The sequence below is a fragment of the Phlebotomus argentipes genome, unplaced genomic scaffold (assembly GCF_947086385.1).
Source record: "Phlebotomus argentipes unplaced genomic scaffold, Phlebotomus argentipes genome assembly scaffold_18, whole genome shotgun sequence".
Taxonomy (NCBI): Eukaryota; Metazoa; Arthropoda; class Insecta; order Diptera; family Psychodidae; genus Phlebotomus; species Phlebotomus argentipes.
In genome coordinates, this window is record NW_026776177.1 from 6180890 (window position 1) to 6201026 (window position 20137).

General features: G+C 38.6%; 1 protein-coding gene across 1 annotated transcript; it reads right to left on the reverse strand.

Moving 5' to 3' along the window:
* Positions 1-1702: 1702 nt before the first annotated feature.
* On the reverse strand, positions 1703-19270 carry LOC132259420 (diuretic hormone class 2). Its single transcript, XM_059757052.1, has 4 exons — positions 19053-19270; positions 7201-7300; positions 2770-2877; positions 1703-2437 (listed from the first exon to the last, which is right to left on the reverse strand). The coding sequence occupies exons 2-4, from the start codon at positions 7296-7298 to the stop codon at positions 2278-2280; spliced, it is 366 nt and encodes a 121-aa protein (XP_059613035.1). The 5' UTR covers positions 7299-7300; positions 19053-19270; the 3' UTR covers positions 1703-2277.
* Between the last annotated feature and the right edge of the window lie 867 nt (positions 19271-20137).

Sequence of the window (20137 nt, forward strand, 5' to 3'; positions counted from 1 at the left end):
ACAATTTTCTGAAATACAAAATTTTCAAACAAAAAGATCATATAATGCATATTGAGTATTTTAAAGCGATTTAAAGAATGAAAAAAACAAAGAAATGAGACTTTAAATTACATTTTTATTAGATATCTTGTCTTTAGAATGGAATGATGATATCACAAAAATATGATTAAAGTGTTTGTCTCGTGCGTTGCAGATAAACAACAACTGTTGTATTCACAACCGGTTACAAAAGAGGTATTTGGAATGCATATTCCTCAATAATGCACTATATTGAGTACAGAAAATGGAACCAAAGAAGGATTACAGCGAACAATAAAATGAGATGAACTTAATCTGTATACGTTTGGGACAAATAGGTTGCAATTGTGAGTTAAATCGTTGCGTCTTATGAAGAATGTTTATATGCCAACAGAGGGAAGGACGCTAACCTAACCAAGAACCTAACTTAAAATTAAACTCTTCTGAAGGGCTAGGTTGCAAGTTTCTCTCTTGTTTGGAGAACAAAAACCCCAAAATTCGCCTCAAATTGCAGCTTTGAAATGCAGAATACATCATCAGAAGTTGAGGTTTTTAAGTCAAATTGAATTACAAAAGCTTCCCGCGCCAAACCAGTAGTTTCACGCCTGCCGTCACTCGCTTCGTGTTACATCTCATGTTAAGAGATTGCCAGAGCGTGCGGCATCTCCTCGACTCCTGAGCGAAAGTGGAGTGGCTTGTGTGGGGCAGAGAATGTGCAGCGCGAGGAAGGGAATGTTTGAGGAGCAGAGAATTGATTGATGCAGTGAATAATTGGGTCACCGAGCGAGAGCGTCTGGATGAAATACGTCCCACTCGACGAATTGATTATTTTATTCCTCATCTGAATGCATTTCTCATCTTCGGGCGAGAGTGTCTCAAATTCCAATTAGCACTCGCCACGGCTCTTCTACATGCACTCGAGCTGTGAGGTTTCCTGTGACTCGAAAGGACTTCTGGATGTAACCTTTGGGGGAATTGTGGGGCATCAACCGAAATATCAAAGCAAGTCAAGGCTGCTGTAACCCAATTAAAGCGCTGGAAATTTCACGGGTAACAGTCGCAAAAAGGATCGAGTGAAGTGAGTGGTCTGGAATTTGAGTGTGACAAAAAGTTTGATATTACAACCGTATAATTGTTTCCCAGCGTCAATTGCGCAAATTTGAGCAGAATAAGGACTTTTCAACTCACAAAGTGTCCTCGTGTCAGGACTAATTATATCGCAAAAGCTCTTCTACTGCACTTCCGCTTTACACACTTTGCGCTCTTGTCAGCACTTTTTTCCCTCACCGGATGTATTCTTTTTTTTATCTCTTCAGCGCCCTTTAAATCACACTGTGCGAGTGCATGACCTTTTCCGAGACACAACACGAATTCCAGGAACGTGCAATTGATGAATTGAGTACGAGAGTAATGATTATCTCAGTTGTTCGGTTGGCTTATTAGTTGAAAGGCCGTGTAACTGTTATACACGCAGAGTGTCTTGGATCGAGAGTTCATGCGCTGTTATACGAATTTTCCCAAGCAGAGACGCAGACTTATTGCAGATGTGAAGAGGTGAATTTTCCTACATTTTCTACTAGAAAGTTCAAATTCATATTCAGCAACATGTGAAGCAACGGATAGAAAAGTTCTTTGCTGAATTTTATTGAAAGAGTTTTGAGTAAATAATAAAACTCAACTAATATATTTCATGTGTGAATCATAACATATAGTAATTCATCTACAATAATGTTTAATGTAATTTTCTTTTGCCAACATTTACATATAGAGATAGGTAGGTTCTTTTCATCCATATTTTTATGTATATATATACTTTTATATCTCATGTACACCACAATAATTTATAAGTTATTGTTTTAGACGCAGAATTGATGTTTTTTTTTTTAAGATTTATCAATGACAAGTTCATTTTCATAAATACTTTGTCGGTCTCAGAGAAAAAGTGCAAGGAACAGATGCTAACCTAATGGTTTTACACAGTTTTTTCACGATTTTTTTTTATTAATTTTTATAATAATATATATATATATTCTTGGAATTCTTGTCAATCGAGACTTGTTAACAAAGAAAGGAGAAGGGGAAAATTGGCGTATCCTTGATTTTGTTCGGCCCTGAAGAGGAGAGAGAGACTTAGCGGGGATTTTGGGGACACTTTGGCAAAAGGCGAAGAGGCGAGAGCAGGAAGAAGAATGCTGCAAAATCTTTTACACTCGGTGGGGAAAGGATAGTGAATAGCTGTCCTTGTGATGCGCCTGCAGCTTAAGCTTCGCTGTCCGGAGGGGCCACAGGAGTGGAGTCAGACCGCCTCTTCCTGCCAGGACCGCCAGCATAGTTGGCCGCCGCGAGTCCCATGCGATGCTTGGCCTCCTGAATGCCGGAAAATCCTCTCGCCAGGCCAAAGTCCACAGTTCGTTTCGAGCTGTGCGAGGAAAAAAGAGACTCAATTAAAAGTCAGAAAACATCAATGGACGTGAGAGTAGTAAAAACTGAACGTGATTGTGCATAAATTAAATTTTTATCAGAAGAAAAACTTTGCGGATCCGAGATAACACTGTGTCTGTTTTCCATTTAGCCCAGAGGTGGACAAGTTCCAGGGAAAACTGTGACGCAGCTTTGGTGTCTTTGTGATGCATAATATTGAAGTGACTCGTCTGCAGACGATGTTCTTCATTCTCTTCCAGCGACATTCGGCCGAAAATGCGTGTGGCGAAAGTCAATCAACAATGCGGAATGGCTTTCCAATTTACTCACTTTTCCAGATCGTCACGCGCTCGCATTATTGTCTGACCAAATCGAGCAATCAATTCCATCAGCACATCTTCCGGTTGCTCCTCAATCTCATTGTAGTATCCACTGTGGCTGCAGGAGCGGAAATTAAAATCATTCGTAAATTAATCATAAAACGAAATTGCTCAACATTTGGGACAACTTTCAAAGTGTCTGGTGAATTTCACGGGATTTTTAGGAGTTTATTTACTGACTTTGGGAAAAGCTGCTTATTTTCAGAGCTTTTTAATTGCTTCGAGAGTCAAAGGAAGCTCGAGATTCGAAAGTTTCTCTCGAATTTCAATTACCTTCACACTCACTGAGGATATTTCCACAGAATTAGGTGTCAAATTGCCGTTTGAAGTACACGAAATCGATACTTTAGTTGCGTATTTCACAAAGTTAATGCAAATTCATATTGATTTGCATGAAATAAATCAAAAGCTCAAGCTGGAAGCGCTTTCACACGTGCTCCCGAAATTCACTTTCGTACAAGGTAAATTTTCCACTCGCATTCACAGATAGAGCGCGAAGAAAAAGAAGACATGAAAACAAGTGAGGAGGAAAAGCGTGGGAAAACGGAAGGAAGATCGAGTGTGAAATATAGTCATGTTCGCATTTTCTACCATAAATTTGAATGCAACAATGAATATATATTATGCCAATTTTCCGTCTGACACACGAAATCGCTCAGAGGCTGGAAAAGTGGATGCTTTTTGTGTGCGAATTTCCAGATCTCATGCCCTCATGGGCCACGTCAGGTGGATGGGAAAACGTTTTATATTCTATCTTTGGGCGATGGCAACCATTTTAGAGTGAAGTGTTGGGCTTCCATCACCTCGATTGTCCTCCTCAATTTGACGAATTTTATCAACTTACACTCTCCGCTTGGCTAGACACGCGGGAAAATGTCTGATGAGTTGATTTATCGAATCATGAGCTGTGAATTTAATTTAGTAATAAGATTTTCTGGTAATTATACCAATTTTGCCACTCGACCTTTTCCGAAATGCATGATATATGCAAATCTGTGTTGTTAATTGATTTTCAAATGTGGGGGTGTTAATGCTGATTAACACGCGGTTTAAAGCGCCCCAGACGAGGTCGCTTTCTCGCGTGAGTCTCGTGGTTTGCAGACGCAACACCCGAATTGGAATGAATTGAATAATCATAATACTTCCTCCGCGGCGAACTTTGTCGCGTTTCAGCGCTAATTACAGTGCAGAATGGCGCTTTGTAAGGAAGAGTGCACATTTCAATTAGACAAACACAGAAATTCGCTTTCAAATTTCAGGAATTAGCGGAAAATAGGTGGAATTTCTGTCCGCGTTTTATTCTCACTCTTTAATAAAAAGAGCACAATTCTAGAGAATTTCAATTCGAATGCTCTTTCGGATTTTCTGTAAATGCTAGAATAATATTTTTAGAGAAAATTCAGATGAACACAAGCATTCCTCTGTTCGTACATTTAAATAATTTTCATCCTTGATTGCATGCGGATTTTTTCAGCATTTCTCATGTGTGTGAAAAATCGATGGGAAGTTCATTATATATAATTTTATAGACTGATAATGGGAAAAGGGCGATAACGGAAGTTGGCATGATTCCATTCTATTTATGCTTTGTGTCTATAATGCACAGCCTACAATATATAGAGAAAATACGGGGCTAAATGGATGTGAGACTTCCCTCTTTGTCCTTTTGTTGCTTCCTGTTTTATGTCTCTCCATTCAATTTCTGTTTTATTTTCTCACCTTTGTGGCCGCAAGAGAATCAGTGTCAAACGATGTGGGTATGTTAAAAAGAGGAGGTCAATTTAAAATGAGCTCGTGAATTCGAAATTTACTGCATTCAATTCATTTTCGTCGCGTCATGAGGTGTGTTTTTTTATCCCTTCACCAAATTCAAGATTAAACTAAATATTGGATATCATTTCGTATCTCGATTACAAATTGGAAGCTGAAAAACACACTCAAGACGCACAAACAGACAATTTTCTCATACCTGACTTGGGCTCTTGTTTACAAAATTCGCAAAAATATGTAAATTTGTTTTATTCTTTTGACTGTCTTGAATCAGCAAACACTCCTATTGATTTCTCCTGACTTCTGAGAGCATTTTCAGTGCTGGAAAACTCTACACAGCATGAGGGTTTTCAAACAGGTTTGTAACGACATTTTTTAACACACCTCATCGCCATATTCTCAAATGAATCTGTGCCACAATTTTATCACAGGTGATTCCTGCAGATTAACAAGTACTTTGCATAGGTATTTGACCTGATTTTTTCCGATGGGGAAAGTGGCTTAAATGGCAAAACAAATTTGCCATGCAGGTATTTGTCAGAGCTTTCCTCCGGCGCGGAGGTGGAAAGCTTCAAAACATCGTGCTTAAGTGTCTATTTGGCAAAATTTTCAGCTGACAACTCATGTTTGCTCAATGAAAAGCGTAAGCAGGGAACTTTAACCTGGACTGCTGGGATGAATGAAAAATTTCGCTTCTGGACGCGCAGTTTGTAAATCAAATTCTCCCTCCAAATTGTCCATCAAACTTCAAATACATGTGCATAAAATTGCAATTGCGCAACAAGAGGATATTTGTGAGGCATCTTAAGAACATGCAAGGAATAAATAGGGGTTCTTTACTATTTTCGCGGCATTTACATACACAACATGTCTGTTATAAAAGCATATTTGCGCAACATTGCAAAATTATTGGCTGAATGTGAGCTCTCTGGCTAAAGTATGGCGTGAATTTTGAGCGCCTTGGGGAAGAATGTTGTTTATATTCAAATATTTCGTCTGTTTATCCCAGATTCATGGTGGAATTCGGCGCTAGGCACTTAGCGGATGAGGTGAAGTCATAGATACAGCATAAACATGGCAATTTGAGGTGAATTTTGGGGTATCTTCGCATGTGAATCTCCAAACTGTTTGGCCTCCTTTGAGGTTCACTTTTTAACAGTCGAACAGGCCATCAAACAAGGCAACATTCGTGGTCAAGTTTAAGTGATGTCGTGCAGGATGGCTGAAGAGGGGCATTCTGGGGGTGTCACTGCAATGAAGTGAATGTGTGGACGTGAAAAGTGGTCCTCGAGTGAGGCGCGCACGTGACATCCTCAAAACAGGACACAAAATAACATCCCCCGATGCTTCACTTGTTAATATCACATCCACCATTCATAACATGGGGCACAAACGAGGGGTGGAAAACGTGTTTGGGTTGGATTATTTTGTACTATGAAATTTCGTGTGCCCACACTTCCAGCCTTAATGGTGTTTTCGCCCAAACGCAAGCCCTAAGATGATTGTGAGGCGCTGCAAAAGGGGCGAAGATTGAAGTTACCTCAAGAATTTATTAGTTATTTCGTGTGTAGGACCAAATTATTATAAATTCAGTCGAAACCTCCTCAATCCGCCCGGAGAGTGAGAGTGAAAGTCTGTGAAGAGCGTGGCAGAGAAGCCACGTTTATTCACACAATTCCACTCCTCGAAATCCCGCCACCGTCGGCAAAACCCGTTGGCAAGCTACAGGTGAGGGAAACACCTGAGATTCCTGAATATCTCAACAGCACCTGGTTTATATTTCTCCTGCGTCTGTATAAGAATTTGCGTGGGAAATAAAACAAATTACAATCAACCGTTGAGCCGGAGTTATGATTATTTTTACAACTTTTTTACATTTTGATTACCTGCTTTTATATGCACATCAATGCATCAATTTATCAAAAAAAATACAAGTTACAGAAATGGTTATGATTATGTGCATTTCAAAATTGTATTCTTAAGCTATTAAAAGTCAAAGGTCGCATGTGATTATTTATGTGGGATTTCTTTGTTATGCGTAGGCGCAACATAAGGGATTTAATCTTATATTTTCAGCATATTTGGCCTAATTTTGAAAGTCTAGCATTGCAACGGATTTTTAGTTCGTTTTTCAATTTAATTTAATAAATCAATTTTCGTGACTTCCCCAAGCAATTCCTCACAGAGCAGCAACTTCACCAACTTGTGTAATTTCTTATCATTGCAAGGAACCTTCGGAGCACTTTTAGCACTTCTTGCGGTATTTCAATGCAATTTCTTAATACTCTTTAATACCCTCTCACTCCTGACAGAAACGAACTCAGTCGCGTTATTGTTGCGATTCAGGGCAACAGCGAACTGGGGAAAACTCTCGCTGAATTCTCATTATTGGGGAACGTGATGGAAAACGTGCTTTAATCCATTACACAATGTGTACGGAGATTTTAAAGAAGTGACTTCAATTCACGATGCAAGTGAAATGCTTCATTGTGCAGTTAAAGTTTAAGTTCCCTAAAGCCCAACATGGTGCAAAGTTAGTGAGTACAAGAGCACCCTTTGCCTGTGAAACACAACATCGAACATGGCGAAATAGTTTAGTATTATTTACAACTACCTGGGCACTGGAACAGATTCAATCATTGCAACAGCCATCAGACTCACACCGAGGATCATTAGGGCGATTGTGCAGAACTTCCGTGTGGAAATCATGTCTGGAAGAGGGAAAAAAAGCGAGAAAGAAAAGTGTGAGGAAAATTAATTATTACTTTTGTCCCATTGCGTGCAATAGAAATTAATCAAAGGGGATTTATTTCACTCGTGTGCGCTTCTGCTTGATGCTTTTCCACCCAAAATTGCTCTCATGGGCTTTTGGATGAAATAACTCTGCGCAATCAATTTCCACGGTTGAAGAAGACGAGGAATCCTTTCGTGCTCTCCACCAAGTGGAATTAACAGTCGATGAACAAGACCCTGAAGACTTCATAAATTGCATTAGGAACTGTAACAGTTGATCGTGGGTGGATGAATTGTGTTTCTCCGCATTGAAAATGTCGTTTTTTTCGATGGTTTGTCTTTGAGAGTCAATTTGTGCGCAGTGTAAATTGAATGGACGGGCAAAAAGTAGCTCTCAACACATTAATTTCCCGTGTTGATAGCATTACTCTTGCGTTGTAAGGAGGCTTTCATTAATTGCAATCGTGGACGCGTCTTCGCCAAGTAGCTTCACTTCCCCTAAACGATGTCGCATATCGCGAAATTGATTGTAATGAGAGCGAAATGGGGAGTGTGATGAGGAAAATTAAGTGGGGGTTGCGCAGGAAATATGACGTAAATTTTCCCGCCATCACTCAAACATGCTTAATTTGATAATACAGCGTGACTGAAGTGACTGAAATTAAAATTTTATTTACTTTTTACTCTCGAGCTAATCATCACAATTTCATCCACCAACTTTTCACCTCTTCTCTCACACTCTCTTCATTGTCCGCACACGAATTGACTCAATCCACACCAATTTTGACCTTTGCGTCGTCCACAAGAGACGGAGTGGAATTCCAGTGGAGTGGAAGGAAAAATCCTCAGAATTAAATTAATTTCATTTGGAGGAAAAAAAATTTTCATTTTTCCTCTCTTTTCACTGGAAAACGTGACGCAGATAAGCCAAATTCCGAAGTGTGTCTCAAAAAATACCTCAACTGAATGTGATACAGAGCTTGGCTCAGAATACAGAATGTTAAAGAAGCGCAACCACGATGGAATTGAGAATGATTCAGGTGCGGTGTCTCTAAAGAGTGGAGAAATGTTTCCATTAAAATTTACTCGAGCTGTACTTTTTTCCATGTTAATTGCCGTCCTTAATCATGCCACAGTTTTTTCTGCATATTTTGCCCAGTGTGTGGCAATTTAAGGGGGAGAGCAAATTAAAAATTAATCAAATTAGGGGTTAATCCCACGGATCTCATACAAAGTAAAGGATTTACCTTTGTGTGGAAGATGAGAAAATATAGAAAAACCTTTTCACTTTGCGCTAAAACCCGAGGTGAGATGTGAATTGCAATGCTATTTTTAACTCCATTCAGTATTCTTGGTTACTGAACTATTGTAGATTTCAGCCAAGATAGCATATGTATAGCACGTAAGTAAATATGCATTATACATGTGTCACACAATAAAAAGACAGCACGGGACAGTCGTTTGAGGAACAGTGAAAGACGCATTAAATGCATTGGCGTAGGAGGAAAGATTTGTGACTTCATTTGAACTCTTTTGCTGTGCATTTGACGAAAATTGCAATTTTAAAATGTCTTTTTCGTGTGATATTAGATTGAATTATTGCTGATTTCCAAGACTTTTTCTCTTGTATTTTTGACCACAAAATGTAAACATAAATTTAAAAATTCTTCTGCTGTGTCACACAGAATTGTTCCTCAACTTCGTAAAGATGTTCTACGCCACTGATAAACGATCTTGTTACATTACTTCTCCATGCTCAATGCATCACATCACATTACAACTGATGATAACAAATTCCATACATGTAAAATGAAAAATGTAATTGAATAACATTCTCAATTTTGTCAGAAATTGTTCTGAATAATCTCTGTAATATTGTATAACAATCGACAAATCGAATATTCTGCACAAATTGTCTGCTTGACGATATATGAGAGACGAAACACGCTTCATCGGCTATGTTATTCAATTCCCAGAACGTATGTGAATTTTTTCAGCTGAAAAATAATTTTTAAAAAACCCTTATATGCCTCTCAATTTGTACGTTAAAGCAATTTGGCGCGAAATGCAGCTCAAGAGTGTTGAGTGTTTTGAGAGAACACAAGAGTAATTAAAATTGACATGATGTTAGTCATGTTAGTGATGAAAGCGATGAAATTTCACGTATGTCCATGCAAAAGTGACAATGTTAAGCAAAATGCGCTTAAAAACATTGTTGACTGTCCATTAAATGGCACGCATTGCTACCCATTAAACAATTAAGGACTGTATTTTCTCCGGCAGCTCTTTTCGGCGGGAAGAGAGGGAAGAAGTGGAGCAACTTGTTGATGGGGAGGTTCAAAGGTGATGGAACTCTGGATGTGTGAATGGCTTTTATTGAGGATATTCGATTCCTTCACTTAGTCCTGGGACTTTTCGTGTTGAATTTCAAGCTGGATTGTTTCGCCTTCATCGAGAGCTTTTCAAATGTCTCACACATAAAATTCTCGCGCATAAATCTTTTCCATTATTAATAAAAGAGGGGAATTTTGACACTGATTACCGAGCTGTAAAGCCCTGGTATTTACCCACAGATGCCCCTTAATTACTCTCATATGCGTGATTATGTGTAAGTGTGTTATATTTTGGGTGTAAGTGCCATAATTGAATCCTCATCCTTGCATCAATCTAATCAAATTTATTGACTTGTGCTGAAAATTCCCGAGAGAATTCGGATGAGGGACTCAGTGAGGGGAGAATCAAATTAATTCAATCAAATTTACGCCCTGTGAGCTGAAATTCTCCTGGGTTGACTTGAAAATGTTCAGCGACGAGACGGATATTCATGGGAAATCGTTAAGTTATTTACATTTGTGGAATGTCATTGCCGCTCGTGGGAGAGTATTTATTCTGTGTAATTTTAAGTGCCAATAAGCATTCTGGCAAGTCGAATAATCCCAAACACTTGGCCAAAATTGTGTGATGCAAGGCACTTGAGGTGTATTAAGAAATTCACAAGACAACTCAACAAGTTGAGAATGATGTTTAGATTAATTGGCCTGTTGTTCCTCCAGTGAATAAAAATGGCCATCATGTCTTTGGGAAGAGTTTTAAAGTGCTGCAGGACAATTCTTCCCACTTGCCGAAGGTAAATTTGCATACTTTCATGTATTTGCATAAATTTAAATAATAGACTAACATAAACTTTGACATGGTGTGGAAAAAAAGTTACCAAACGGATGTCTTTTTCACAATTTCCTCCAATATATCACGAGCGACAGTTGAATATGGTCCCCATGATCTCCATAATGTGATTGCTAGTTGAGATGTTTCCCATTTGATGGGCAGATAGAATTCAAATGCCTTTGCGTGCGGGGGAAAATACTGAAAATTTCCCACACTTCCGTGGAAAGGATGCGGCAGGAAAGCACAGCGTGGCAGCGACTGTCACGCGGTGTGGGAAAAGTCCACCCCAGATTGAACCTTTCATTTGCATCAATTTTTCTCCCCAAGAGCAAATGTGGGAGACACAAATTTTGAGGTTTTTCCTCCCACTTTCACCTGTCTCTCTTCCCAACGTCTCTGTGACGATGCTTCTCTCGTTAGCTTTCCCCCCCCAGCTTCTCGGGTATAGACATATAAATCAGCATTTCATCGGGAAATATGGTTGAAAATTAACTGTGATTTGGGCATCTTTCCGCTCTTTTTCTCTCCCTCAAAACGGCGGGACTCAAATGGAAAATGTCGAATCCATCAAAGGGATTTGCGAGATGAAATTAGAAAGAAAGGCCTAATCTGCGACAGATATCCCGAGCCGAGGTTATCAGATGGAATCCAATCAATTTTATGCTGTGGGGAATTTTTACACATTCTAATTGCGACAGAGAATGTCAATTAATATTCCAAATTGCATTAATTGCTCATATTTAAGAGGGATCTGATAATTCTCAACTTAAATACTTCCCCTAGAGTGTTTGTAACTATTAACCCAGAGATTAACTGAAATATTTGATGTTGCTTAAGAGCTCCTTTGAGAAAGCATTATCAGTGTTTCTGAATCAGACAGCATTAATTTGTCAAAGCTGAATACATTTTTCACGAGATTTACCCTTGTTATTCTCCAGAAATTTACAATGCATAAAATAGTTTCGGATGAGTTTTGATCGTAAAGTCGGAAATGCTTTTGTGGACCAAAACGAGGCTCTCCCTAAACTGCGATGGGTTTTAGTGGCGCGCATTGAGATGCGTATCAGTTAATGAAATTCCCAAACTCACGTTTCCACATTTACAATACCTTTTGAAGTCATCTAACATCTAAATTTGCCATCGAAGGTTCTTAAAATATGTCAATATTGGCATTCAAGCCAATGGAGAAGCTGAACTGAAAAGGTTGTTAAGCAATCGCGGAGATTTTTAATGCATATGACGTCATGTTGTTACGTCAATTTCATGTCCATGTTTTTCTGAATAGTTTGGCATGCCTGGCAAAAGAATAACTTATTTTGTGATAATCCCTTTCATGTGTGGAAAATAGTGAAATGTAGAATTTGAAGCAGAGAGAAAAGATTGTATGAGAATGATAGGTTTTATTGTGCGAGAAAATTGCATAGAATTGCCACTAAACATGCGCTATTCTTGCAATAATCATAAGAAAAATCCCGCTCAGTGTTGTGAATATTTCACATTATTGCCAATCTTCTCGCAATGTAGAATTTCGCTCGCATAAAATGATTATGTTTAATTGAATAATGTATGGCGCAATATTCCATTTGAAAAAGCCTCACAGATTGTGTGAAATTCATAGGAATAGCCTGAAAAATCTCCCCAGGAAAAATCTTCAGACAGCTCCTGTCGATTTTTCAATAACAGTTGATTTCCATACAAGAGTCAACCGAGCGAAAAGCTTTACACGCGAAGACGGAAAATATTTGCTTGAAAAAATACAAACGTGTGTAAATTTTATCTACAATATGTCTCGTTTCTCTCGCATTAAGAAGCATTTCACAGAAATATTCAAGGAAATATTCGTGGATTGCATTGAGATCGAGACAGCGCGTGGAAGATTAACGATATACTTTATACGATGTGAAATGTCAGTAAAATATATCTCGCGGCGAAATTCTGATATCTAAAACTTCCAGTGTAAGAAATTAGCTGCTGAACAAGGTGATTTGGAAGGCAAGAACCTGTAATGTTGGAGAGTGTATCATAGATTGATTAATAAATCATTGCATTCTGCCAAATGTGATCTAAGTGAAGAATCTCACAAGATGTAAATCCTCAGCGGGAAAGTACTCTCACCACATATTGGGGCATCGCAGCTCTCGAATTACACGAAATATTCAGGAGCTCATCTTAAGAAGCTTTCGCCTTCACATGTTTACCATCAGTGATCAGAAGAAGGAGGAAAAGTCTCTGTGAGAAACTCAGTGAGCGAAACTTTGTGCAATGTTCCGGAAGAAAATCAAAGGCGTGAGAATTTTACCATCAAATTAAGACCATGAAGATTCTCAATATTAAATTCACTTTCAAATGTCATTTGTAGAGTGATTTCTCCGTCGCGGTTTCGTTCGCACTATCGCACTTTAATATCTCTCTTCTTTTTTATATTTTAATTAAACCAGAATGTGGCATAAATTGTGAGAGCATTTTTCTCTTCCGCTTGTGTAGAAAGTTTAGAGCGAAACGCACGGTTGTCTTTTTAATCTAACTTGCTCTGGCAAAGGAAAAACTTAAGGGAGAAGAAGGAAAAAATTTGGGAAACTTTTCCGCCAAATCTCTGGGTGCTTTAGAGTTCATATGTGGATTTACAAAGTACGTGTCTTTGTGTTACAATATCACCCAGGATGGCTAAATAATAAATATCTGCTCGTCTACGGAATGAAGTTTTGGGGAAAAAGGCGAGCCGAAGTTATTCAATTTGTGCAAAAAGAGTCGGAGCATCGATTATTTATGAATTTTCATCCTTATCATATGAGTTAAACATGACGAGTGATTTCTTGTGAAGTCCTTTCGCGCGCTTTTCCTCCACCTAAGGAACTCCACTCCGTGCGCATTAAAATTTTCCACGTTTTTTTCCAGGCCAGACGAGAGACGCGTTCAGTGCGTTGTAGATGAAAATCTCAGTGTGTGTGTGTGTTATTTAGGAGGGCAAAAAGGAGGCATAAGGCAAAGAAATAACACGATGAGGATGTCGAAATGTACACACACCAGCAAATTTACTTACCAACGCACTTTCCACAAGATGAAGTATAGAGGAGGATAATAAAATGAAAAAAAAGAATCCTCAGGGAGGAATTTACATTCTCAATGGATGTTAACTTTACTCATTGACTCTTAAGAGAAGTCTTTCACCATAACATAATAACAGGAGGAGATTTGAAGGCAGGCAAAAAAACGCGTATAATCGCAAGAATGGCACACAAGTACTCATGGAGCTTTTCCGTTTCTTCGTCCTTTCAGTCCTCCTTCATCAATGACGCAAGAGATTCCGCGCGGGTGGAAGACGAACGACATCGTGAGGACAAATATTCAAATTACATTAGGAAAAAAATTCCGCAGCTGATTCAGCCGCAAATCTTTTAATTGCTTGAATAAACCTACATCTGGGCATGTTAGGAGTGTGGCAAGAAGAAGAACTCTGCCGCAGCTCTCTATAATTCACTTTATGTCCCACCACAAAATTCCGCTGCCAGTGCGGCAAAATGCGAAGATATGCCGAAGAGCAAAGAAATTCTGGGTCTCTTCCGTGGCTTATGGCGGAATCCCCGAAGGTATGAGGGCCTCTGTAGCAATAATTACATTGTTTGACAATTTAATGAACATTTTCGTCGAATCCACCATCGAAAATATGGAGGTGGGCGACGGAAACCAACATCGAGAACGGAAATTCAGCGGTAAAGCCGCCATTGCGCCATGGTTAAAACTTCGTTCTCCAGTTCGATGCTAATGGGCTTTGTGAATAAGTTTTGTGTCCGTACAAATGCATATTCATAGAGGCGTGGAAGAAGGTGTATTTAATGGGTAAATATCAACCGCAAACTGTTGAAAGACTTGGTGTATTGAAATACAATCTATTGGTCCACAAAGACCTTCTAAGCTGGGTTGTTTAGATAAACATTTCGTCTACTGTGATGGCGTTTTCCAGTGTAAATATTCTTTGTGGATCTCCGAGCCAAAAGAGCAACAAATTATCTTGAGAGCAATTTGATTTAATTTCCTTTGTAATCCCTTGGCGGAATGGAGGCACGAGGGAAAGTGGCTGCAGACACTTGCAAAGTAGGGTGAGATCCATGGGAAAAGCAGTAACATTAAGCCTACACACTTCCCACCCTGCCATTGTTGTATCTTTCCTGTTAACTAAAAGCAGGAGACGAGTCCTCGTCTACCTGCAGTACTCGGTGATACTTGAGAAGAATAACCTGCGTGAGAACAATTGGATTGGAAAAGTTGAAAAAATAATATCAGGTGAAATGTTAACAGGGGAGCAATTTTTTCTCAAGTTTCAATTTATGATGTATGGCAGGAAAACAATGCGAAGGATTTCCTCGATGATGAAGTGTGTGTGAAGGATATTTGATGTTATTTTGCAATGCGAATAGAGGGCATATTTTCGTGAATTATAATGATCATTCGTCAAGAGTTTATTATATACAGCGAAAATGGGAGACAAAGACAGGAAAATGAATTTTTCACGAGATTCCGCCTAATCTTGGTAAATACCTCAGGATGGAGCGAAAATGTTATTTTTTCCCTCAACAGCATCAGGTGATATTTGTGACATTAAGTGCGTCTTTTTCCCACGAAATTATTTAATTGAATTACTGTCCCACGTCATTTCCCAATTAATTCCACCCCCACTTTTTGGCCACTCAATATCAACTTTTATTTTTGCATCGGCCCCTGAAAATTCGCCACCAAAATTTTCCTAAACTCACATTTAATGAGGTGTGTGAAGAAAAAAGTACTCGATTGAATATTTAAATTGCCCTACTCAAATTCGTCCTGTAATTACTCCCCCTTTTCGTGGTTTCACATCGTCAAACTTTTATTGCGAGCAGCTCATTATTTTGGCATGATGTTTCTGAACTCTCGAATGAGCGGTGAAAATTATGTAAAATAGTTAGAATGAAATCTGAGTCACTTTCCCTCTCAATGCGTTCCATAAAGCGTTTTCCCGCCGCTTCACATGCAAAAATGCTCAACTTTGTATCTGTTAATTAAACTCAAATAGAACTTTTGGAGCATATTCTCTGTTTCTAGTGGTTTTGACTGGAGAATTAGGAGGAAAATTTGTGTGACGCGCACAGAATGTTTCTGGTCAAGCTGAAAACCATAAATGTGTCTCATTTTCTAAAGTTGGCGTGGAAAAGAGAATATGCCCAAGGGGGAGATTTTGCGAACAGAAGTGATGAACAGATTAATGGAAGGATTGGGAAGTTCAAGAACTGTTCAAATATTTGCAATATTTCTTTAATGAGTGATGAATTTAGATGTTAATTGGATAATTTCCTTAAAAAAAAGTCAAATTCTACCACATTTTTTGTTATTGGTCAATATACTCCCCCTTGGAAAGGACATTTCCTACCATATTTCACATGTATTCATCTTCCCACGCGCTCAATTTTTGTGTTTTTCTCTCAATGCCACATTCAACTTCATTGAAGTCTTCAGTTCGATTAGCCTTGTTATCTTATAGTTGAACTCGGTAAAAAATCATTGAAATGTAAAATTGGATTGAGCGCAAAGGAAGGAAAGTTGCCTACAAAGAATTTGACCCTTCTTATCATTGATATCCATTCTGGCCGAACCGTGAACAAATGGGATTTTGTCTTAATCGAAAGACTTCCTTCGCTGTTTGTCAGCGCATCGACTAATAAGTGGATATCAAAGTGATGTTTGACATCATTTCGTATCGCGAGAAACAATTTGATCGTCCATTAGCGTTCGCTTTACTCCTTATCAATTGATGATAAGTGAACTTGTCACTGCGGATTTGCGTGAATTCTCTATGCAAAATTGCATTTCTCCTGATTTTGACGTGACTTTCCAAAAATATGTGTTATTATTATCTGTGATTGTCACTTTTCCTATCTATTTCTCAGATAAAGTGCAAAAACGATTTTCACATTCAAATTCTTCCTCATGAAGAAGCTTTTGCGGTTAGCGATGAGAAATTCATTAGAAGGCATGAGAGAATTATTTACTCAGGTTCTCGGGAAATTGTGCGTATGCTTTGAAAACGTGAATTTATTAACATGGAGTTTTCCACAATTTGACAATGCAAAATGGTAATTTATGTGTTGCTCAATGTAATCCTTCACCGAACTTTGCGTACACATTTCCGCGCTTTTCATTACGCAATGAAAGTGTTATTTGAGCATCGTCGCTAGAGTGGAACTAATTAATTGCTCAGCATCGTTTTTGATGTGGTATTGGTAATAAATTTGAATTAGCAGTAATTTAATAAATTCCTCACTGATACTTTGGGTCACATTTGGAGGTCTTTCGCCTGTCTTTGCATCGACCCACATTTGGTTGATGACATTTTACGTGGGGCGATGATAAAAAGTTAAATTTCAGAAGTTATTATTTGTGAATTGTGACAAACTTAGGGGGGAAATAAAGGCGATGGCGTAAAATTCTCTACGTGACACTTTTCATTTTGCCTTTAATCAAGGAGAAAACTTACAATAATTTTGAAAAAGCGACCATTGTAATTCATCATTTATGCTGTCCTGTGCAAAGCTTTGCCCTAGATTTAATTAAGAAATCAATAAAGTCGATTACAAAACACGATAGTTTCCGCAAATACCGAGAATGAAACGTCTCTTTATCATGATTTCTACTAAGATATTACTCAACACCTCTTTCAACGCCCACATTTTCATGAAAGAGGTAAAGTTTGTGACCACATTTGTGATAATCACATGTAGTGAGGCATAGCATTAGAGAAGCTGTGGTAATTTCATTAGAAGTCTTTCCTTGCAACAAGTTTTTCATTTAGTCTGTTTATTTATCCTCACAATTTTGTTCTCTTCATGCTCGGTGAGAAAACAAACTATAAGAAAAATAGTTGGGCAATGTTTAAATAATTCAGATCGCCCTTAAATTCTGTCTGACAGTGAATTTTTATCCATGCCAGTGAATCTTTGCCACAAAAAGGATTCTCTAGTCCGGAGAGAAACAGTTTTTCTGCGAAATAGCGAGTCCCTCGTCAAAAGATTCGCATCTTCTGATGTCACACAGAAGGGAAAAATGTAATTCTTTCGTGTTAGGCATTTTGAGGGAAGACCAAAAGGAGAGGTTTATTAATTCCGTCTGTTAAACTTTCGCCGCAAATCCCGTCGCTTTCACAGTCAGATGGAAATTTGAGGCGAATTTCGCTGCTTTTCGGGTTAACTCAAGCTCAAATGTCGTGAAAATCTCATTCAGTGGGATTATTTTCTTTAATAAACAATTACAGAAGTTGTGTGCAAGTTTGAGAGACAAGAAAAGAATCCTCAAAACGGCCAAAAGCTATGCTTAAAGCACGGTGTTCGTTTCATATTCAACTCCCAGAACTTTTTACAATTATTGTGCTATAATAATTATTGTATAATACTAAAATCAGTATTATTGCTTTCATTGCATCGTATGCGTGTGCAGGGAAATGTTGTAAATTCCATCATAACTGTGGCGTTTTTCATAAATTTAGCGACGGCGGTGGAAAATTTGCAAGAAATTGCTGTATAGAGTTGTAAAATTCACATGAAAATGAAATGATTTTGGCAATGTTTTTCTCATGTTCATATTTTCATATTATTGGAAGTGAAAATTGCCCCTCAACACCTTTCTTGCGTTGTTTCTTCGCATAATAAGAATAATCATTACATAAAGTACAATCTCGGCTTTCTATAAAATATGTGTCTTTTCTCTTCTTGGGATGAAGAGGAACTTTGCAAAAGTTTAATATATAACTTTTTACCTTCACATCTCACTATTGGAATTAAATTTTACAGAGTATTGTTGATGTTTGCTATAACTTAAATTAAATGAATTTATTATCCGGAAGCGCTTTCATATTTGCATTATAAACAGATTTTCACGGATTTTTGGGCTGTATTTTTTTTAATTCTCGATTGTATGCACAATCCGGAAATTCATCAATTTTCCACATATTTTAGCAATCTGTTAACATTTTATGCGTCATATTAATTAACCATTGTCACTATTTATCGTGGTTTGACTTTCAGGACATTTCTGAGTGATGAATAGTTTGAATTTATGCGATTTTGTGTGAATAATAAAGGTGTGTTTTCCGATACTTGATCCTGAGGCCATCAGGAGATGTCAAGAGTCTCCTCGATGGCAAGATATAGTGCAGAAATGAGGAGACAGATAGTGTTGTGAGATTGTGGCGTAAAATTGATTTTATTTGTGCAACTGGAGTCGTAAATCATCCTCATGGTAGTCCCATTAACCCCTTCACATCGTATTATAACAGATTGCAATTACAGTGGTGATGGCAAAGAGCTGGAAAAAGTATCTGAACGGGGTGTCGGGGGAAGCTCAAGCTGTGCCCATAACTGCCACTTTCCATAGTTTTCTTCATCTTTTTGCACCGCAGTCAATTTTATGTTTATTTCCTCTTCTATTCAGCAGACGAGAGGCCTCTCCGCCTCCCCCATTGCCACACATTCCTGTTCCCGATCCCCCACACGCCTTGCAGGACTCAATTTCCCTCTATGACGGATTCAAAAAATCACTTACTTCTGGCCGATTCTCTTGTGCAGCGCGGAAGAGGAGCTTCTGAACTCGAGAGTTTGGATGATAATTTTCTGGATGCGCGGCAATTCTTCAAGATTGCAGATGCGAGAAGGAAGAACTGTTCCACACTGGACTTTTGCTGTCTCTGGACCAAAATTCCTCCACTTTCAACTGGACACACTCACGTGCAGAGTCACAAGCAACAGTGGAATTAAGGAAAAGAGTTCACTTGAATTTATACTCGTCAGGCAACCCCTAACTCCCCCTGGAGACCGCGATGGCGCCACCGGCACGATTCTCCAAAAGCTCCCAAAGTTCCGCGCCAACGCGCATGGGCGCCGTCGACATCACGTAACGGATGCGATGCTGAAGTGCAGCGCTGATGCCGCAGATTCAATTGCGAAATCCATCGTGAAATCCCCCCGCCGGAGACTCTTCCGCTGAGCAACAAGTCGCCGAAGTGTATTGAGAGGATGTGGAGTTCCGGAAGTTCCTTTATTGTCAGCCGCACTCTTCCTGCATACTTATCGGGACGTGTCATCATATCATTTACGTGATTATCTGGCTGACGGATGTCGGCAAAAAATTCAATAACGCCCTGGAAGCCAAGCACGAGGAGGAGAAAAAGCATGACTTCGATTAGCGCGCACCTGATGATTTTGGGACGTTTTACATATGTGTGTGGGGTTGAATGGAGCTGATCAACGTCATCAATTTTCACGCAGCGGAAACCGGGGCTGTTTTGGAGTGTGTTTCACGCTTGGATTGGGGAATAAGGAGACCATTTACTCAATGTTTCATTTAAAATAGATATTTGACTGAAAGTCATCTTTATGGTCATTAGTTTTAGTTTTAGAACGTGAGTTTCTCTATTAAAGTTTTTCATCTTTTTTCTAGCGAATTTTTTCCAACTTTCAGGAACAATTAATCATTTTAGGCTTAATTTATTTCATCATTTAGCCAGCATTTCGTGTTTATTAAAAACACAATAGAAAAAATGTATGCAATAATCATAGAAAATGTAAAAATTAATCTCAGATATTTGACACGAAAATTCATTGTGTTGAATTTAGTATATTTATGGAAAA